The following is a 23,645-nucleotide window of genomic DNA, read 5'->3' on the forward strand; positions in this document are numbered from 1 at the left end:
CAAATTTATTTTTGTGCAACAGATCTTTTTTGCTTGCTAGCACCAGTGCTACCACTTTAAAAAATAAGCGTACAGCCCTGCAGAGGGGGAACGCCTTCTTGTGTATTAATGTTTTTTCAGGTCTATTCATTCATTGTCTGTTTTCTATGACCGTTGCAAGCCACACAGATTATATCATCAAATCAAGTCAGGTGCGTCAAGCCCAAAAAAACAAACCAACTTGCCCAAACACACACACACACACACACACACACACACACACACACACACACACACACACACACACACACACACACACACACACACACACACACACATACACGTTTGCGGAATGTGGTCTGTCTTCTTTCCTGAGACTGTGTGTTTCTCTGTTAATCTTTCTGTAGAATCAGATCTTTCTCACGAAGGAAACAAGGTGCGGAGGTGAGACACTGACTGTAACACATACAAACTTCCAGAGAATCAAATATATAACTGCCATTTGTTACAGCTTAACCTTTTGCTGTAGTGTGAAATTCTAAAACACACTTTTCCAAAAAAATATTTTATGTAATTCTGCAATTTTCTTTTTCTTTCTGGCTGTGAAGGAAACGATCGACATAAAGATTATAAAATCACGTGACTCAAGTCCACGTGAACACTGCTCATCTGGCCCAACAGGTAACACACACACACACACACACACACACACACACACACACACACACACACACACACACACACACACACACACACACACACACACACACAGACACACACACACACACACACACACACACACACACACACACACACACACACACACACCCACACACAGGAGTGGGCGGTGATAATGTACACACACACACACACACACACACACACACACACACACACACACAGGAGTGGGCGGTGATGATGTTCAGTGTATAACTGGTTGTATAATCTGATCAGAGCCTCACAGCGCGGTGGACTCTGTGAGAGGACGGACTGTCACAACTCAGCAGAACTTCAGGTGAGCTCAAATCTCTGTTTTCATTTGGAATCAGCTCAGAAAACTGAATCTGTATTTAGAGCTTTAATGGTTTTCTGGTTCTTATGTCTTCTTTCATGATATGGAAATCTCTGCATGTAGTCTAATTTTTCCTCTGATGATCATAAATTACATGTAACAGAAAACGAGACCATCAGTGCAAAGAATGCTATATTTATATAGTTTTTCTTGATGCCTTTGTCATGGGTACGCTCACCCAGGAACAACAGTTGGCGTGGTAAAAACACTACCGCTTTAGTCCAAAGTGGGCGCTAGAATTAACACAAACCGAAAGTTCCTTGAAACCATTTTAATATCTTTGAAAGCAGACAGCCTCTGTGGCAGCCTGAGGTTCTAGAGGTTCTGGTTCCCCTTTGTTAGGAACCAGGACTGAGGAACACAGTGAAAGGCCTTTAGAGCAACATGTGGTTAATATAGTAGTGAACCAATGGGATCCACTCTGCTGCTGCAACACATCTGTCAGCTGAGCTTCATTTCATTAGCTGTTAGATAGCACCATCTAGTGGACAGACAGGAGAACTACAACATACATGCAATTTACAACATTACACGTTGAGATTAGTTTTGTTCAGGATTTTTTTTTATCTTGTTGATATTTTTCATTATTTTTCATTGGTGAAAATACTTTTCTGTGTGTTTTTTATAGTATTGCAAACTTTTTTGCATTGTTGAGTTGCATTCATGTAAAGGCTGTTTGAATGCTGTAGGTTCAGGTGTGGAAACTGGTTATAGCATTTGTAATAGTTATATTATAAATATACACACATGTATATACATAGAACTTCTTTAGACATCCATCCACAAAACCACCCTTCATTTCTGAAAAAGCAACATTCTGACAGACAAGCTGTCAGTTTGTGGTTACAATTATTAATTTCATAAAAGCAGTTTGCTTCAGTTTGAAATGCTCAATCTGTTTTTGTGTTGATAAAAACTAGTCTAAAATGTTCTAAAATGTTTTTATATACTAATTCATTACTACGAGGATTAACCAACTGTGAAATGCTGCTGAACATCATATCTGCTGCTGATTTACTATGAGGGACAATAGTACCATCTAGTGGACGGATACTGGAACTACACACAATATAAACATAAACAGTCATCACAGGTGCAGAGAGCAACATTAGCCTCAGGCAGGTAAAGCAGAGGAGACAGGGACAGACTAGAAACACTTGGCACTTGTTGAACTGGTTTTCACTCTGTTTATTTTTAGACTTTGACTGTGAAGTTATGAGGGTGTGACGGTGTCCTCAGATCACACACACACCAGGGCTGTGTCTGAAATCGCGCACTCACGTAAGTGCACTTACATTGAGTGCACTTTATTATCCCTACAGTACACTTACTTATAGACGCAGTGCTCTCATTTCTACAGTGCACTGTCCAAACTGCCGTTGCGCACCTACCGGAAATGACTTTGTATTTTGAAGGTTCTTCTTCGGTGGTATTTTTTTTGAAACGGTCGGATACAGTCTAAAACAGTGTAGTTGTACGGAAAAACTAAACAAATGTGTAATTTAACTTTTGTAGAGCGCGTCCGTCTCCACAGTTGCTTCAAGCTCCTCTATTTTGATTTTAATGTTCCGTCCTCTCCGCTACGTAGGCAAGATGGCGGCCGTTGAGTGTGGAAAGTGTCCATCGCTCCACACTCAAGTTTTAGACCGTTTTGAGTGCACGACCGAGGAACTTACAGTGCACTGCATTTTGGCACACTCTCCGTTTTTGCGCAAAGTGCACTCAAAAAAGTAAGTGTAAGTACAGAAGTGCGCGATTTCAGACACAGCCCAGGACTGAGCAGGATGAAATGAGCAGCGTCTTCTCTCCCAGTGTTTCCTCCACACATGAGGGTGCAAAGTGTCTGTAAGTCGACCTGAAGTCAGTTCAGCAGGTGAGAATCCTCCCACAGAAACATGGATCACTTTCATCACATTGTGCTGTGTCACTGTTTACACATTGAAGCAAATAAAGACGTATCAAAAGAGAGAAAAGAAAACATGTGGAGGACAGGGGCCAAGATGAAAGACTCTCTGGAATAATTAAACTTATAAATTCAGTTTTCTCATTTGGTTGTTTAATTAAAAACATTCAAACGTCAAAAGACAATAAGTAGAAGTCTGAGTCAGTGGGCTGTTCATACACTGTACAGATGAATATTTTTTTGTTTCTCTCAGATCTTGAGGGAGAGAAAACATGGCGACAACAGAAGAGATCCTCTTGGGGTTTTTGGAGGATTTAAGTGACGGAGACTTTGAGAAGTTCAAGTGGTTTCTGTCAAAGCCAAATATCCTTCGCGACTTCCGAGCAATCCCTAAGAGTCAGCTGAAAAATGCAAACCGGTTGGACACTGTGGATCTGCTGGTGCAGACCTACAATACAGAAACTATGCAAGTGACCAGGATGGTTTTGGACAAGATCAATAGAAAGGATTTATCAGAGCCCCTTTCAGAGCCTGAAGGTGAGTCATGTAAAGATGGAACAGGTGACATCACATCACTTCATCTCATAGACAGATTGTCCCCTGAAGGGCCCGGCTTGTAAAGAAAGCCGGGCTATGTCTAGCTGGCTCAGTGATAAACCCTTCAGGACGTCATCTCATAGACAGATGGATGAACTGGACAGAAAACATTTTGCTGTAAACATAAAACATCCATGAAGTCAGAAATGTGTTGTTAGAAAGTGTTTCCATGACTAACGTTCACTAGCATCCTCTCACTGATGTCATGTTGCTTTGTAGCTTCCAGGAAACCAGACAGACCAGAAACAGAGGAAGATCTGGACCAGTCCTCTGCTTCTGGGGAGGCTCTTCAGCCAGGGCCCAAGGCCTCCAACAAAGCTCTGTAGGTGGACACATGAAACATTTCAATAGAGCTCATTTTACATGATAAATGTACGATGTGTCTGTGCTGTAAGGAGTTGAGGGCCAGGGGAACTGGAACAGTGTGGGAGCACATTCTCCCAGTGTCCCCTCTCTGGGTTTAACTAAACACTTTGTTTTCTTGATACTAAACCGGTAAGTGGCGAGCGGCCCGGCTAAGGCAGGGTTTATATTCTCTGATGTTTGTAGTGATAGGGCTCTTGAAGGAACCTGACTTTCTGTTCCTTAAAGACTTTGTGTTGGGGTGAATAAAACCCTTTCCACCGTCTCCCTGACTCTATGTTGGACTGACACTTTTTAACCATCCTCTGCCCAATCTCGTTTCAATGTCTGGATATTAATATGATTGGATATCCAATATCTACTCTGCTTTTTACATGAGTCACTTATTCTACAGCCGAATCACTGGTTTGTTCTAAAATGAAACAATCAGTTAAATTATTGATTCATTCTAAATGTCTGAGTAAATCACTTCCTGTGTTCAGCCTCTGGAGCAGGTTTGGATAGAAACTAGTTGTTGAGTCTTCATGAGAACGTGAAACTGATCATTGGTCTGTAATAGAACATTACTTGGTCCGAACTAACGGTTGATGAATATATATATTATCTTCTTCTTGTAACAGACAGCAGTGATAGAATGGAGATAGTTAACACAAATGAGTTTGAGCCTGTTTCTCTGTCACACTGACAAACTGAGGAACACTGCTTCATGTTGAACAGCAGTTAGGATCATGTTGATAGAAAATCATTCTGACTGTGTTTCTTCCTCCAGGATGGACCACGGTGGAGAGCACAGGATAAAACGTGATGATCTGAAGAAGTGTAAGTGTGGATTCAGTTTGAGTTCTGTTGTCCTAAAGCTGCTCCGAGGAACTTTCAGATTGTGTTCATTCTAGCGGCCTCTTTGGACTAAAGCTGTCGTGTTTTTAGATAGCCAGCTGTTGTTCCTGGGTGAGTGTACCCGGACAAAGGCATTAAGAAAAACTATATAAAAATAGTTTAGGGCTGTCAAAATGAATGCGTTAACGCAGGGTGATTAATTTCAGGAATTAATGTGTTTATTATTTTAACGCAATTAACGCATGTGCAGAATGATCCGCCCCGTACATCCCACCCACTTTGTACTACAGTCACTGTAACGTTGTGGCTGACCCAGGATCAGTAGCTGTGCCTGGCCAAACATAGCAGCACGTTAGCCCATGCCGTGTTTTAAACTGCTAACGGCCACGTCTGTGTCACGGGCGGCAGTTGATGTCGGGAGCAACAGGAGGAGAAACATTGTCTGCTCTATTCAGAGCCCGCAAGGACACAAACGTCTGCAGTTTTCAGAGGTGTGTGTGAGTAGTGTGTGGCTATTCAGGCACAAATGAACAGTCCCCTAGAACGTAGTCACACGTACAAACAAGGGATGTGAAACGACTCATTATTTGCGTGTCGACGGCATGAATCGACAAATCGATCGATTTACTGTGCCATTAAAAAAAAGAAAGGCAGTTTGGTGCTGATTAGAATGAGAAGCTGCACTTTCCTTTTAACAACACTGCTGCCGCCCGCTGTGTGTGTTCAGATTTCATCTGCATCAAAGCCTTTTTGATAATAAAATGAGAGGCTTTAATTAAACGCTGTCCATGCGTCGGAGGTGATAGTAACTTACTTGGCTGAAAAGAGAAACTAACAGAGGGAGGCGGCTCTCTGTCCCTTCAGTCGCGCTGTCAGCTTGCCGACATGGCTCTGCTGTGTATTCAGGCTCCAGACAAACAAACAGATCGCGGAGGCCGCTCCCCTAGACAACGTCAACGGGCAGGAGTTTCATGACTTTCACTTTATCCATCAAACCAAGCAGTTTTTCTGCACGGCGGATCACTCGCTGGTCTCCCGGTGATTTTCACCGTCAGAGCGTTACACTCGCTGCTTTGTTCGGGCGGAGGCTTTGTGTGAAGGTGATTTAACATCACGGTCGTAGACGAATGCTATAGACCTATAACTTTATGCTGCATATGTTGCACTGCACTGTTGACCAACACTGGACATTTAATGCGCGCAAATTGCAGAAATGAAGCGCGCTCACGACCACACGTGAACTCGCATCACGGACGTCTCCCCTGTCCCGAAAAAAATCTAATAAAGTAAAACCCTCCGATATACCGATTTCTATTTTTAGAGTCGAGAATCGAGTCAAGAATCGACACATTGTTCACATCCCTAGTATAAACACACACACACGCACGCACGCACGCACACACACACACACACACACACACACGCACACACACACACACACACACACCCAGCGGACTGCAATCAAGTTGTATGTGAAGAATGCACTATGGATCTATCTATGGATTCACCAAATAAATGCCATTATACTGTATAGCCTATATTTGCTCAAAGAGACAGACAAATTGAACTATGTTGTGGTATGCATATATTTTAGTTTGATTTTAATTTATTTTCAGTGTTAAAACAATAATTTGGATTTTCAATGAATAGAAAGACTTATTTTAAATGTATATATCCACCTTCTGTCCCTTATCTTTCTGTTCATACAACAATATACAGAGACAATTTGAATTTTAGCCATATTTCAAATGGTAGAATGAATCATGATTAATCGTGATTTATCCACAGCACCCTGTGATTAATCTGATCAAAATTGCATTCGTTTGACAGCCCTAAAAATAGCATTCTTTGCACTGATGGTCTCGTTTGCTGTTACATGTAATTCATGATCATGAGGAAAAATTAGACTGTTTCAGAATTATTTAAAAGTTCCTTGTAGCACCTTTACATTCTTGAAAACATGAGGCCACAGTAACCTTGAGCTCCAAAATCTATGAGTCCATCTTTGAATTAGATCAGCGCTCCTGATAATAAGGAGGATAGAACATGTAGAACATCAAAAGACAGACACAGAATAAAGCCTTCAGGTGTCTGATGATAAACTGCTGCTGTGTCTTTTTCTCTCCATCAGATTACTGTGAACTCACACTGGACATAAACACAGTGAACAGAGAGCTCAAACTGTCTGACAACAACAGGAAGGTGACAGGTGAGAAGGAGTTTCAGCCATATCCTGATCATCCAGAGAGATTTGACCTCTGTCCTCAGGTGCTGTGTAGTGATGGTCTGACTGGTCGCCGTTACTGGGAGGTTGAGTGGAGAGGAGTGGTTGTTATATCAGTGAGTTACAGAGGAATCAGGAGGAAAGGAGAGAGTACAGACTGTAGGTTTGGAGGGAATGATCAGTCCTGGTGTCTGCTCTGCTCTGATGGTGATGATGATTGTCTTCCTCGTGGTCACTTCTTCAGTCACAATAACAAAGTAGCATCCTTCACCACCTCCTCTGTCTCTAACAGAGTAGCAGTGTATGTGGACTGTCCTGCAGGCTCTCTGTCCTTCTACAGAGTCTCCTCTGACTCACTGATCCACCTCCACACCTTCAACACCACATTCACTGAACCTCTTTACCCTGGGTTTGGGTTTGGGTGCTTTGGTTCCTCAGTGTCTCTGTGTGATGTGTAGGAGGGAGACAACTTCCAGTCCTGAGGTTTAGATATTGGTGGTGGACTTAGTTCATATGAACTAGTCTGCCCAATGTGATAGTTAACCCCCCACACATACTGCAGACAACTCACTATCTATCTATCTATCTATCTATCTATCTATCTATCTATCTATCTATCTATCTATCTATCCATCTATCCATCTATCCATCTATCCATCTATCCATCTATCCATCTATCCATCTATCCATCCATCCATCCATCCATCCATCCATCCATCCATCCATCCATCCATCCATCCATCCATCCATCCATCCATCCATCTATCTATATCACAGCAAAAACAAGCATGGCCGCCCAGTAGCGCTAAGATAATATGATGTTTTTTATGCTGTTTTTTTTTTTACAGCATCTTGATCATGTTTATTGTTGATTTTTGTTTATTTGAAAAATATACAGACAGTGGAATGTAAGGTTTTGATAAAAAAATGTTTTGGCTTAACTTGGAGATGTATTTGATAATGACACCAAGGTTGCGTTCCGAATCGCATACTTTCTACTATATAGTATGTAGAAAACAGATTTAGGATGTCCCAATTCTTATGGCCAGATTTAGGATGGTTAGAAGTACCCGGATGTCCTACTTCATGCGGCCAAGATTGTTAGTGTTGAAAACTGCATCCTATTTGGGCGATTCCGACCCACAATCCAGTGCACACGTGAAGTGACGTCACATCGACGAAGCCTCCATATGAAAACAAACGGGGATGAGACGGATATAAAAGCAAGAGGCAAGATCAAGGCGCAATGTTATGATGAAATAAGAGAGTAAAGTATGTCCCAATAGTATGCCTACTGCATCCTAACTAGATTCTTTATATCGTCAGATGTAGTATGTAGAATAGAAAAAAGAAAGAGTATGCGATTCGGAACGCAACCCAAGAGTTGTCACGGGGCGTTCACAGACAGTTGGAACTTTGAGAATACGATGAATTTTCCGCTGTTTTAAGCTTCTGGCTACTGTGAGTGATTTCTTTTTTGTGGGTCGGGGGGGGGGGGGGGATCTTAATTCTTCAAACCCACTCAGAGGGTTTTGGTAAATGTTGGTGTTGTCAGAGATGTGTTTTTCTTAGAGATGGTGGAATGATCTCTTCAGGGCTGAACTGGTGTAAACTGTATTTACTTTGATTTTCACTGTAACAATGTTTTCTTGGAGCAGCATGTAGCTGCTGCTGATGGCTGCAGCCGATATCATTTAGTTCAATAAAAGTTTAAAGACTAAAAGCAGAGTGGACTTGTTTCATTTCTTTGATGTTAACTTTGAACATGTTTTGTGAACATATCCTCATGATCTGCTACCTGTCCTTACTGTGTTTTCGCTGCAAGTGTTAAAGGCCTACTTCACCGGTTTGAATATGAAGGTGTATTGAATTCTGAGATCCTATGTAGTATAAATGTGCAAAAAAAAATTAAAATCTGTTCATCCTAGCCTGAGAAAAGGCAGAAAGAGTGTTTTTTTAACCCTATATTTCTCTTTCGCGTGACATCACAGAAAGAGAAATATAGGATTAAAAAAAACTTACTTTGTAAATATTACTGTGATGTCTTTTACTGTGACATACACCTTCATATTCAAACCGGTGAAGTAGGCCTTTAATACACAGCCTAGGCTCTGTAAACCAGTATGTAAACAAAGGGGTCATCGTAGCAATAGCAATAGCATCATGCCTGTTTACAGAGCCTAGGCTGTGTTTAGACACTGGACTTATTTCCAGCACACACACGGGTAGCAGATCATGAGGAGGAGGTGTTGACTGATTTTGACAAAAAGTGATAATAACAAAAAAATAATTACAACGAACACTCTCCAGAATCACTGACTCCACCTTTATAGTAAATGTATTTATTGGTCAGTACCGGCGTTCCAAATCTCATACTCTTTATTTTCTCTATTCTACATACTACATCTGATCGTAAAAATAATCTAGTTAGGATGCAGTAGGCATATAATTAGGACATACTTTTACTTATTTATTTCATCCTAACATGGCTCCTTGATCTTGCCTCTTGCTTTTATATCCATCTCATCCCCGTTTGTTTTCATACGGAGGCTCCGTCGATGTGACGTCACTTCCGGTGCGCACTCTATTATGGGCCAGACTCACCCAAATAGCATGCTGATTTCCACACTAAAAAATCTCGGCTGGATCTAGTAGACATCCGCGTTTTTCTAACCATACTAAATCGGGCCACAAGAGTCAGGACATCCTAAATTATTTTTCTACCAAACTAGATAGCAGATAGTATGGGGACTGGAACACAGGGAAAGATCACACACACACACACACACACACACACACACACACACACATGCACACACAGGCACGCACGCACACACACAGGCATGCTAGGCACACACACACACACACACACACACACACACACACACACACACACACACACACACACACACACACACACACACACACACACACACAGATATACATTATAAACACATTCAAATGAGAAGTATAACACACAGTTTGTTATAAATGTAAGAATGAGACATGACATTAATAAACTGTTGGTAAATGTTTCTGGCGTTAAGAATTTCAATTTACTCCTCATCAATTCTTCATATTGTTTAAAAAAAGTTAATAATATTACACCATCAATCTACTAGTTTACAAAATGCTATAATGTATAGTGTGTGTGTGCGCGTCCATTTACTGCTCTTTATGTATTTATCATCTGGTTTATAAAATGCTCCAAAACATTGACAAAATGAGAGAGATGTACAGCAATAACTCAAAAATATTTCATTTAGTCTAACTTGATGAATTAACTTTAAATAATAAATTAATAATACATTTAAATTAAACAAATGTAATTAAGAGATGCAGAACTCAGGACTGGTGATGCAGACATTGGCATCACTTTGGGACACTTTTCTTCAGGTAAAATAACAACTAGTAGTGACACAGGCTTACTGTCTGTTATCAGCTACAGACAGAGGGTTTAAAATGTCCCTTTACTGCCTAGTTATAGAATTCAACATAATTTCGTATATTGTATAATTATTCATTGTTATTTTAACCTGTGTGTGTGTGTGTGTGTGTTTGTGTGTGTGTGTGTGTGTGTGTGAAACATTTTTTTTTTTTTTTAAATCTTCCTGTAGCTGTTGTTGCCCACCAGCAGAGGGCAGTAGGGACTCATGTTCATGTAAAGACAATAGAGTGTGTGTGCGTGTGTGTCTTTGTGTGTGTGTGTGTGTGTGTCTTTGTGTGTGTGTGTGTGTGTGTGTGTGTGTGTGTGTGTGTGTATGAGTGTGTGTGCATTACTCATGTTGAGGGGACATTTTTACAGGGACTGGCCTTCCGTTTGGAGATAAAATAGAAGTCCCCATAACGCAAATAATTACATTCATTACATTTTTTGGAACAACATATTTCTCCCAAAAAATTTATAACAAATCAAGTGTGTCTATAGTGTAGTGAGTGACAAGATGGTGTGTGTGTGTGTGTGTGTGTGTGTGTGTGTGTGTGTGTGTGTGTGTGTGTGTGTGTGTGTGTGTGTGTGTGTGTATGTGTGTGTATAGTGTAGTGCAGGGGTGGCCAACCAGTCAGAGACAAAGAGCCAAATTTGTTTACTGTGTTACTGCAAAGAGCCACATCGTACACACGGGTACACACAGTGGCAATTCCAGGAAATTTTGACTGGGGGTGGCCAAGGTGGGCCACAGAGTTAGAGTGGGGTAGCCATCGCACCCCTGAATGAATAGCATGTGATATGCTGTACAACCAATTCAAAGATGATTTATAATCCCAAATGCCCAAATCATGTTAGTATCCATTGTAATGTTTGTCAGAAAACTAAACCCTTGAAGGGGGGTCTGGGGGCATCCCCCCCTGAAGATTTTTGTTGTGTTTTTTAACATGTAATCTAAGCATTCTGATGCATTCTGGCGAAGATAATAAAGGAAAAAGTCATTATTTATTTCAGCTCAGATGAATAGTAAAATTAGCAAGACAACATAACTTGCTAGCAGCCAGATGCCTAACAACTGCACAGAGGGACGGATGACCACTAGCTTTTGACCAAATATCTTGCTAAAAAAATAAACCTTTATTTATGAAAGTCTGCCCTTGCTAAGAACATGTTACACTCGCTAACTACAAACTTTATTTTTTTTATTCAGATTTAAAAAATCTGCTGGGACACGTGCCTATACACATGCATGGGTGGCACGCATGTCAAAAGCACACTTATGCTGTTTTCAAGACCTTTGCTGACCAGAGACCAGTTCTAGTGGCCACAGTCCTACCATTAATTTAGTAATTGAAAATTGCAAACTGATCTCATATCAGTGGATTGGAGTGTTTGTGTGATGAACTTGGCAACTACCTATCAAAAAAGGTTAAGAAAAAAAAAACATATCATCTCTGAACTAGGACACATATCAGGAAAAAAATGTAATTAAAAAAATAAAATGAAAATAAAAAATAACATTTGAACTGGGGGGGAGGGACACTGGGGTGGCCAGTAAGATTTCAGGGGGGGGGGGCGTTTTTATTTTCGCGGGGAGCTTGCACATGCATGCACAAGCATTATTTATTAAAAAAAAAAAAAAAAAAAAACAGGGGGCCCCACACTAGGACTTGAAACGGGCCCCCATATCGTTAAGGCCGCCCCTGTGATAATGACAGGACTGGACACCTACAGTACTAAAGACGACAGGGCAGTCATTTTCAACAATGAACATTGTGTGCACTGCCTCACACACAAACTCTCAGTTCAACCAAGTCCACAAACAAAAATATAACAATTTAAAATAGCGTTTTTCTCTTACTATGCATGTTGCTTTGTGGGACTTACTTTTAGCATGGAGAGAGCTGAAGTGGCGCCGAAGATTTGAAGCCTTGAAATGCGCAAATGACACCTGGCATATAAGGCAGAATGGCCTGCCATAACATTCAACAAAAAATATGAACTCTCCCACTCTGTTTCGGAGCGAACTTGACACAAATAGTTTACTCACGGAAAACCTCCCTCCAAGCTGAGCGGGCAGTTTTATGTTGCGTCCGCACCAAACGTTTGCGAACGTTATGTTGCGTCCTCAATTAAACATTTGCGAACAGGCATACACATAGGGCCTACACATTAATAAAATAAAAAATGAAATAATAGACAACATGTAAAACGAACGTAAGAGCCGCATGAAACGTTTGCGAACATGCACACACATAGGCCCACAACAAAAAAAAAAGTATAAAAAAAAAAAAAAAATTATAATCACATAATTTGACATGAACTGAAGAGCCGCACGAAGCTGGGCAAAGAGCCGCATGCGGCTCGCGAGCCGCGGGTTGGCCACCCCTGGTGTAGTGAGTGAGGGTCTTTTCCCCTCTGTATCAATGCGCCTTACTAATGTTTATTAATGTCTATTTATTTATTGTCTGATGCTGTTTTTTACTACTGTATGCAAACCACACTGCCCTTCTGGGACAATGAAGATCATATCATCAAGTCACGTGAGTCGAACACACACACACACACACACACAGACACACAGACACACACACACACACACACACACACACACACACACACACAGACACTCACACAGACACAGACACACACACACACAAACACACACACACACACACACACACACACACACACACACACACACACACACAAACACACACACACACACACACACACACACACACACACACACACACACACACACACACACACACGCACACAGCTGCATAATGTGGTCTGTCTTCATTCCTGAGACTGTGTGTTTCTCTGTTTATCTCTCTGTAGAATCAGATCTTTATCACGAAACGACACACTGACTGGAACACATCCAAACTTCCAAAGAATCAAATATATAACTGACGTCTCTTACAAGTTTTTGGGCAAATGCTAAGACACAAAAATGGTTGTTGTGTCACCAAACCACTAACTCATCTATTCTAACTATTGATCTGGTGTGTTAACATAAGCACATTTTCTGGGTTACACTTAACTCTGATGTACAGGCCTGCTCTACTAAAGGCCTGCCTGTGTTAAACAGTGTGCAAACTTGATTTAACCTGCTAAAAATATGCAAGCTGATCTTCCAACAGTGCTCACTGAGGATTGGAGCTTTCAGTTTTAGTTTATTCTTGCGCCCCCTTTGGACAAAAGCGGTAGTGTTTTTACTTTGCCAGGTTTAGTTCCAGGGTGAGCGTACCCACCATGACGAAGGCATTCAGAGGGGGACCGCCTTCTACTCCTTCCAGGGGGGGACCACCTTCCAGAGGGGGACCACCTTCCAGAGGGGGACCGCCTTCTACTCCTTCCAGGGGGGGACCGCCTTCCAGAGGGGGACCGCCTTCTACTCCTTCCAGAGGGGGACCACCTTCCAGAGGGGGACCACCTTCCAGAGGGGGACCACCTTCCGGGGGGGACCACCTTCCAGAGGGGGACCGCCTTCTACACCTTCCAGAGGGGGACCGCCTTCTACACCTTCCAGAGGGGGACCACCTTCCAGAGGGGGACCACCTTCCAGAGGAGGACCGCCTTCTACGCCTTCCAGAGGGGGACCACCTTCCAGGGGGGGACCGCCTTCTACACCTTCCAGAGGGGGACCACCTTCCAGAGGGGGGACCGCCTTCCAGAGGGGGACCACTTTCCAGAGGGGGACCACCTTCCAAAGGGGGACCGCCTTCCAGAGGGGGACCACCTTCCAGAGGGGGACCACCCTCCAAAGGGGGACCGCCTTCCAGAGGGGGACCACCTTCCAGAGGGGGACCACCTTCTACTCCTTCCAAAGGGGGACCACCTTCCAGAGGGGGACCGCCTTCCAGAGGGGGACCACCCTCCAAAGGAGGACCGCCTTCCAGAGGGGGACCACCTTCCAGAGGGGGACCACCTTCCAGAGGAGGACCGCCTTCCAGAGGGGGACCACCTTCCAGAGGGGGACCGCCTTCTACTCCTTCCAAAGGGGGACCACCTTCCAGAGGGGGACCGCCTTCCAGAGGGGGACCACCTTCCAGAGGGGGACCGCCTTCTACTCCTTCCAGAGGGGGACCGCCTTCTACTCCTTCCAGAGGGGGACCGCCTTCCAGAGGGGGACCACCTTCCAGAGGGGGACCACCTTCCAGAGGGGGACCGCCTTCCAGAGGGGGACCGCCTTCCAGAGGGGGACCGCCTTCTACTCCTTCCAAAGGGGGACCACCTTCCAGAGGGGGACCCCCTTCCAAAGGGAGACCACCTTCTAAGCCTTCCAGAGGGGGACCGCCTTCCAAAGGGGGACCGCCTTCTACGCCTTCCAGAGGGGGACCACCTTCCAGAGGGGGACCCCCTTCCAAAGGGGGACCACCTTCTAAGCCTTCCAGAGGGGGGACCGCCTTCCATAGGGGGACCGCCTTCTACTCCTTACAGAGCTTGCTAATGAGCAGGTGCTGCTTTGAGACACAGAGGAGCGATGCACAACACAGCTTAGAGGGCTCTACATTAACACTCTCCAAATGCGGGTAAATGTAGTCTTCGGCAAGTAAGTTATTAAGTTCACCCTCCACAGCTGCAGAGAACAGTCAACAGTAGTCTATTTAAACAAAGTTTGAAATAAGCCACTGAAGAACCACTCCAAACACATTCACAACAACCTATTTAATTTATCCTAAATTGTACAAATATGTATACTAGTTTATTTAAGAGGCTATCTTTAATGTTTTAATGTTTGGTTTTAATTAACAGAAGGACATTTTCCAAAAATGTTTATTATTATTAATATAATAATTATATGTATATACAAAAAATATATAGATATAGATATTATTTTTATATTTTTATGGAGAGAAATAATTCTGAATCAGCAAAAAAATGCAATTGGCAGGTTAGATTCTTTTTTCTTTTGTCTAAATTGCAATCAGTGCACCCCTATTAATTTTTCTACAATTATTACTGCACACACTAGGATATAATATTCTTTGAGAATCTCAAACGAGACCAAGATGACAGGCTCGAAGGTAATTAGAGCGAAATGCATGGGTTAAGGCTATGCAAGTTTTCGATCATACTTTGTGTGCTACCGAATTTATTTTTGTGCTACTGATTTTTTTTTCTTGCTAGCACCAGTGCTACCACTTTAAAAAATAAGTGTACAGCCCTGCAGAGGGGGAACGCCTTCTACGCCTTCCAGAGAGGGACTTTCTTGTGTATTAATGTTTTTTCATGTCTATTCATTCACTGGCTGATGCTGTTTTCTATGACCGTTGCAAGCCACATAGATTATATCATCAAATCAAGTCAGGTGCGTCAAGCCCAAAAAAACAAACCAACTTGCCACACACACACACACACACACACACACACACACACACACACACACACACACACACACACACACACACACACACACACACACACACACACACACACACACACACACTTACCCATTTGCGGAATGTGGTCTGTCTTCTTCATTCCTGAGACTGTGTGTTTCTCTGTTAATCTTTCTGTAGAATCAGATCTTTCTCACGAAGGAAACAAGGTGCCGAGGTGAGACACTGACTGGAACACATACAAACTTCCAGAGAATCAAATATATAACTGCCATTTGTTACAGCTTAACCTTTTACTGTAGTGTGAAATTCTAAAACACACTTTTCCAAAAACATATTTTATGTAATTCTGCAATTTTATTTTTCTTTCTGGCTGTGAAGGAAACGATCGACATAAAGATTATAAAATCACGTGACTCAAGTCCACGTGAACACTGCACAGGTGTTCACTCACCTGGCCCAACAGGTAACACACACACACACACACACACACACACACACACACACACACACACACACACACACACACACACACACACACACACACACACACACACACACACACACACACACACACACACACACACACAGGAGTGGGCGGTGATAATGTTCAGGGTATAACTGGTTGTATAATCTGATCAGAGCCTCACAGTGCGGTGGACTCTGTGAGAGGACGGACTGTCACAACTCAGCAGAACTTCAGGTGAGCTCAAATCTCTGTTTTCATTTGGAATCAGCTCAGAAAACTGAATCTGTATTTAAAGCTTTAATGGTTTTCTGGTTCTTACATCTTCTTTCATGAAATCTCTGCATGTGTTTTCTGCAGCAGCTAAACTTCTCATAATCATAATTTTATCATAATTATTAAAGTCGCTACGAGGAACTTTTAAATATTTCTGAAACAGTCTAATTTTTCCTCTGATGATCATACATTACATATAACAGCAAACGAGACCATAAGTGCAAAGAATGCTATTTTTACATAGTTTTCATGCCTTTGTCATGGGTATATGCTCATCCAGGAACAACAGCTGGCGTGGTAAAAACACTACCGCTTTTGTCCAAAGGGGGTGCAAGAGTAGCTAGAATTAACACAAATTGAACATTCCTCGGAGTACCTTTTTAAGTGCGTTTGAAGAAGATCTTTGAAGGCAGACAGCCTCTGTGGCAGCCTGAGGTTCTAGAGGTTCTGGTTCCCCTTTGTTAGGAACCAGGACTGAGGAACACAGTGAAAGGCTTTAAAGCAACATGTGGTTAATATAGTAGTGAACCAATGGGATCCACTCTGCTGCTGCAACACATCTGTCAGCTGAGCTTCATTTCATTAGCTGTTAGTTAGCACCATCTAGTGGACAGACAGGAGAACTACATCATACATGCTATCATTAGTTTTGTTCAGGATTTAAATGTTTCAATTTAAATGTAGATGTTTTTGTTGATACTTTAATATGGTATTTAGTGGAGGAAAAACAATTTCTGTGTCTTTATTGCAACCTTGTTTGCATTGTCGTGTTGCATTAATTTGAATGCTGTTGCTTGTTTACAATGGATTTGTAATACTAACATTTTCTTGAAATATCTTCACGATCTTTTCCCATATCAAATTAAATACAGTAGTCATGTCATCAAATATTTCAGGTCTAGATTTATTACTGACCTTCTTTGACATTCGTCCATAAACCCTCCAAGCATTTTGAGAAAAAGCATCTTTCTGAAGCCTGTCAGTTTGTGGTTTGATTAATGCTCATTCTGTGGTTATATTATGTTTGTATTATACTTTTTTTATTACTACAAGGACTAACCAGATGTGAAATGTTGCTGTACATATCTGCTGCTGATTTACTTAGAGATAAAATAGCACCATCTAGTGGACGAGTACTGGAACTACACCACATGGTTTGTGATTTATCTGACACCGACAGAGTTTCTGTGATGATGTGATTCTATGGAGGAAGACACATTGTAAAGATCAAATTTAAAACTAATTTTAGGTATGAAAGCATCAGACTCAATGCCAAACGGATCACAAACAATATAAACACATCTCCATCAGTCAACACAGGTGCAGAGATCCACATTAGCCTCAGGCAGGTAAAGCAGAGGAGGCGGGGACGGACTGGAAAGCACCTGGCACTTGTTGAACTGGTGGTTCACGTGACCCTGATCTTTATTTTTAGACTATGACTGTGAAGTGTGTGACGGCGTCCTCAGACACACACACACACCCACACACACACACACACACACACACACACACACACACACACACACACACACACACACACACACACACACACACACACACACACACACACACACACACACACACACGGTGTCCTCAGATCACACACACACCAGGACTGAGCAGGATGGAATGAGCAGCGTCTTCTCTCCCAGTGTTTCCTCCACACATGAAGGAGGAAAGTGTCTGTAAGTCGACCTGAAGTCAGTTCAGCAGGTGAGAATCCTCCCAGAGAAACATGGTTTCTAGAACATTTGGTTGTTTTGTTTTCAGCATTGAAACCTTCAAAAGTTACAGGTGAATATTTTCTTTTTGTTTCTCTAAGATCTTGACAGAGGGAAAACATGGCGACAACAGACGAGATCCTCTTGAGAATTTTGAAAGATTTAAGTGAAGACGACTTTAAAGAATTCAAGTGGTTTCTGCGGAAGCCAGATATTCTTCGAGACTTTCCAGCAATCCCTAAGAGTCGACTGGAAAATGCAAACCGGTTGGACACTGTGGATCTTCTGGTGCAGACCTACAGTACAGACACTATGCAAGTGACCAGGATGGTTTTGGACAAGATAGATAGAAGGGATTTATCAGAGGCCATTTCAGAGCCCAAAGGTGAGTCATGGGAAGATGGAACAGGTGACATCACAACATGCCATCTCATAGACAGATGAATGAACTGGACAGAAATCATTTTGCTGTTAAACATAAAACATCCCATGAAGTCAGAAATGTGTTATTAGAAAGTGTTTCCATGACTAACGTTCACTAGCATCCTCTCACTGATGTCATGTTGCTTTGTAGCTTCCAGGAAACCAGACAGACCAGAAACAGAGGAAGATCTGGACCAGTCCTCTGCTTCTGGGGAGGCTCTTCAGCCAGGGCCCAAGGCCTCCAACAAAGCTCTGTAGGTGGACACATGAGACATTTCAATAGTGATAATTTAGGAAGTTTTTTTAGGCTTAAGAATGACTCAAATTTGGCAGGTATTGAGGTATACATGGTTCATGAGTTCAGTTTTTTAGTTAAGGATCATTACATTGAACAGTAGTGAAACTGCTTCTCTACTGGATATTAATATGAGTGGATATCCAATATCTCATCTGCTGTTTACACGAGTCATTTCTTCTACAACCGAATCACTGGTTTGTTCTCAGGTGAAGGACTTGATGAAACTGTTGGTTAAATTATTGATTCATTCAAAATGTTTGAGTAGATCACTTCCTATCTTCAGCCTCTGAAGCAGGTTTGGATATAAACAAGTTGACTCGTCATGAGAACGTGTAACTGATAACTTCCATATTTGAACATTACTTTGTCCGAACTAACGGTTGAATAAATATATAATAACTTCTTCTTGTGAACACTAACAGACCAGAAACAGAGGAAGATCTGGACCAGTCCTCTGCTTCTGGGGAGGCTCTTCAGCCAGGGCCCAAGGCCTCCAACAAAGCTCTGTAGGTGGACACATCAAACATTTCAATAGTGCTAGTTTTATATGATCAACATTTTGTTATTTGTGTTCACCAATTCTCCTTCTGCAAATCCCATTCAAACCTGGAAGTGCCTTTTAATGCAACTTTATGTTGTCTGATGAAAGAGAAAAGTTCAACTCTTTAAAGCCTCGTTTCCACATACGTACATTCTCGTATGCGATCCAACCGCATCCGACAGAGTCCATTCATTCCTCTGCGATTCTCCGTAATGTCAATGTAAAATGTAAAAAATGTAACTTTTGCCGTGGATAACGGAGAGACCGAATGACAGTTTGCTAGGTTAGCTTACATGCGATGTCCTTCCATTCAGTTTATGTTGATTGTCAAGTCAGTTAGATGATTAAAACATACTTGCTCATATAGTTTGAATACTTTTTGACTCAGAGTGGATGTTGTTCTGCTAAAATATTAAATACTTTATATACGTGATACACTATACAGATGTGATACAGATCATTGGTCCATAATAGAACATTACTTGGTCCGAACTAACGGTTGTCTGAATATATATATATTATCTTCCTCTTGTGACAGACAGCAGTGATAGAATGGTGACAGTTGACACACATGAGTTTGAGCCTGTTTCTCTGTCGCACTGACAAACTGAGGAACACTGCTTCATGTTGAACAACATGTTATGCCCCGGTCTAGGGGAACCAGAGACACAACACAAATGCTACAATACCCACTCCCCGATCCCCAAACCACCACACAACGACTTTTCTAAAGTAAAATAAATGGTAATCTATTTTTAACTGAGCAGTAATGTAACAGAAACAGCAATAATCTTCAGGGTGAGTTAACGCCAAAACAACCTAACTGGAAACAAAAGCACAAGCAGACCCTAACCTAAACATTAACAAAACCAAGAGACAAACTCTGCAAAATTAATGACAAACTCACCCCTACGGAACATAATCAGACACAACAATTAACACATGACAAAGAATAGTGAGAGTGGTTCGGGAAATCGAGAGCGAGTGCTGCTGCTGTCAATCATGCCACCCGCTGAGTGAATCCGGCGGAGCCTTTGAATGCCCGGAGGCTGATAGTGAGCCAATCAGCTTCCGCCACTTAGGAGCCAATCACCAACACCTGCACCTGTATAGAGAAGCTCATTCACACGTAGAGGTCTCACTTCCACACCACTATCAGAGGAAAACAAAAGGGAAACAGCACAGAACAAAACAGAACTAAGAACATACGACCAGGGTCGTAACACTCATGTTGATAGAAACACATTCTGACTGTGTTTCCCGTTCAAACCAGGAAGTGTTTGTTTCTCTGTCACACTGACAAACTGAGGAACACTGCTTCATGTTGAACAGCAGTTTCTTTTTATTTTATTTTATTAATTTTTTTTACCTTTATTTATACAGGTAAATCCCATTGAGACCGGAGATTATTTTTTAAGGGTGACCTGATCCCATTCCCACGTTGCCATTTGCACACACATTCATACACCGATAGGCTACTTATCGGGAGCAATCTAGGGTGCAGTGTCTTCCTCAGGGACAGTTGGACATGCGGCGGAAAGACGGGGGATCGAACCACCGGACCTGTAGTTGAGGGTCGACCACCCTACAAACTTCGCAACAGCCGCCCCAAAGTTGGGACTCATGTTGGATAGAAAATCATTCTGACTGTGTTTCTTCCTCCAGGATGGACCATGGTGGAGAGCAGTGGTTAAGACCTGGTCTGAAACCTAGTGATGTGAAGAAGGGTAAGTGTGTATCTCAGGTCTAAGTGGGTGCAGTCTCCTGCATTGAGATGTTTTATCAAAAAATTTAAATTATTATTTTGACATAAAGGTGAAAAAGGTTAGAATTCGGGACGAAGGCAGTGAGAAACTCGGCCAATCCCCTCACCAACAGCTCAGATCATCCTTAGTTGATCTGTATTGGGTCGTACTAAGGTAATAGTGTTGCCTTCAGGCTCAGCTCTCTTATAGTCACAACAGTAATAAAGTGAAACACCGCCCACACTGCTCCCAGTCTCCAGCCAATCACACGCTCCATTGATTCAATGTAACCATTGACTAGTAAAGAAACTTAACTGACTCGGTCCTTGAACTCCTTCACTTGGTGTGAGGACTCATTCCCTCCCCGTCCTGATCCCTGTTATCTCTGACCGATGGTTTAGGATAATAGTAATTGAACCTAAACCCTGATATCAGAAATGTGTTTTTAGAAAGTGTTTCCATGACTAACGTTTACTAGCATCCTCTCACTGATGTCATGTTGCTTTGTAGCTTCCAGGAAACCAGACAGACCAGAAACAGAGGAAGATCTGGACCAGTCCTCTGCTTCTGGGGAGGCTCTTCAGCCAGGGCCCAAGGCCTCCAACAAAGCTCTGTAGGTGGACACATCAAACATTTCAGTAGTAGGGGAGAGTGGCCTAAGTTGTTCGACTTTTCACTCAAAGTGACTTTAAATTAAGGCCTTGACAGTAAAGTCTCCAACTCAAATATGTACATATATTTCAGGGTGTTGTGCATCCCTGGCAATAAAAACATTGGATCTGGAATAAACTGTTGAAGAAATATAGCTTTCAGAAAAAAAGTTGTCTTGATGCACAACTTGCCCCCGGTGTGGTGTAAATTGTGCGGTTGGAGAGAATACCATGGGGTGAATTGTGCCATTGCTATATATCTCATAATCTGTAATGCAAGACAAATCCATTAGACAATCACTTATTTAAGGTGTATTTAAAGTAAATAAAGTAAATAGTTGACAAAGATTGAAGGACCATTTTCTTAAACAAGGCCTAGCAGATCTAATGGTTTTACCTGGAAAGCTCACAATGACAAAGTCACCATCATCATCTTTCTGGCCATCAGAACTCTCATCAGTGGTGTCGTTAAGTGGAATTGAGATGTCACTCTCTTCTGAGCTACTGTAGACAATCACTTTCTTTTGGTGACCAGCGTATACAGCTATGCCACTGGCACAACTCTCAGAAATGTACTTTGCACTAGTTGCGCCGTGCTTGTGGAACCAACTGCCACCTGACAAATGTGATTCCCCTACATTTCTGCCTTTAAATCAAGGCTCAAAACCCATATGTACACCCTGGTGTTTCCTCCCCATTAACTATCTTACCTCTGCACTACTATCTGTGTGTATGTGGATGTATGGGCTTTAGGTCTTTTATTTTGGTTATTGTTATTTTACCTTCATTGTTTACCTACTGAATGCACTATGTACAGCACTTTGGACAGTGCAAACTGTCATAAATGTGCTTTTATAAATACATTTTACTTACTTACTTACTTACTTACTTATAACTCACCCAGGCCCTTTGGCACAAATCACCCCAATCCCAGAAATTTGGATAATAAGCATGATGCAGCAATTTAGGGCTGACATCGTGCTAACTGTATAGACTCAAAATGTAGCATACCAAAGCACTAAAACATGTGTCAAATGTTTTCAAACTTGTCTATGATTGTTCAGACACAATAATCAAAACACCTTGATCATGGAAATTTTACTTTGAAAGGCAAAACACAGTTTTTTGAGCTTAAATGTGCTTATATCTAATTCCTTGTGTCTCCCTTCTGTACAGGATGAGTCAAATGGATGGCTCTTCTTAAATATGTGGTCACATTTCCAATTTCTTCCACGGTTTTCTAGAAACAAGGGGTGGCACAACTTCCAAATTGCACAACTTAGGCCACTCTCCCCTACTAATTTAAGAACATTTTTTAGGCTTAAGAATGACTCAAATTTGGCAGGTATTGAGGTATACATGGTTCATGAGTTCAGTTTTTTAGTTAAGGATCATTACATTGAACAGTATTGAAACTGCTTCTGTACTGGATATTAATATGAGTGGATATCCGATATCTCATCTACTGTTTACATGAGTCACTTCTTCTACAGCCGATACACTGGTTTGTTTTAGGGACTTGATGAAACTGTTGGTTAAATTATTGATTCATTCTAAATGTTTGAGTAGATCACTTCCTGTGTTCAGCCTCTGGAGCAGGTTTGGATAGAAACTAGTTGAGTCGTCATGAGAACGTGTAACTGATAACTTCCATATTTGAACATTACTTTGTCCGAACTAACGGTTGAATAAATATATAATAACTTCTTCTTGTGAACACTAACAGACCAGAAACAGAGGAAGATCTGGACCAGTCCTCTGCTTCTGGG

At 41.9% G+C, this 23,645-nt stretch overlaps 1 protein-coding gene across 3 annotated transcripts in view; it reads left to right on the forward strand.

Annotated features, from left to right (window-relative positions):
• The first annotated feature begins 586 nt into the window (after window positions 1-586).
• Window positions 587-23,645, forward strand: part of LOC307266084 (neoverrucotoxin subunit alpha-like) — a 34,734-nt gene continuing 11,675 nt past the window's right edge. Inside the window, exons 1-7 of one of the 3 annotated variants that reach the window (XM_080047987.1) lie at window positions 587-660; window positions 934-994; window positions 3,208-3,491; window positions 3,771-3,873; window positions 4,684-4,733; window positions 6,883-7,946; window positions 8,360-8,462. In XM_080047987.1, the coding sequence (XP_079904113.1) occupies window positions 3,227-3,491; window positions 3,771-3,873; window positions 4,684-4,733; window positions 6,883-7,433 (969 nt within the window). In that variant the 5' untranslated portion in view covers window positions 587-660; window positions 934-994; window positions 3,208-3,226 and the 3' untranslated portion in view covers window positions 7,434-7,946; window positions 8,360-8,462. Of the gene's footprint in view, window positions 661-933; window positions 995-2,530; window positions 2,925-3,207; window positions 3,492-3,770; window positions 3,874-4,683; window positions 4,734-6,882; window positions 7,947-8,359; window positions 8,463-23,645 lie in introns of those variants that run through there. The other 2 variants (XM_080047989.1, XM_080047988.1) reach the window with 2 other exon arrangements.

Source organism: Ammodytes marinus, assembly GCF_949987685.1.
Source record: "Ammodytes marinus genome assembly, chromosome: 19".
NCBI lineage: Eukaryota > Metazoa > Chordata > Actinopteri > Uranoscopiformes > Ammodytidae > Ammodytes > Ammodytes marinus.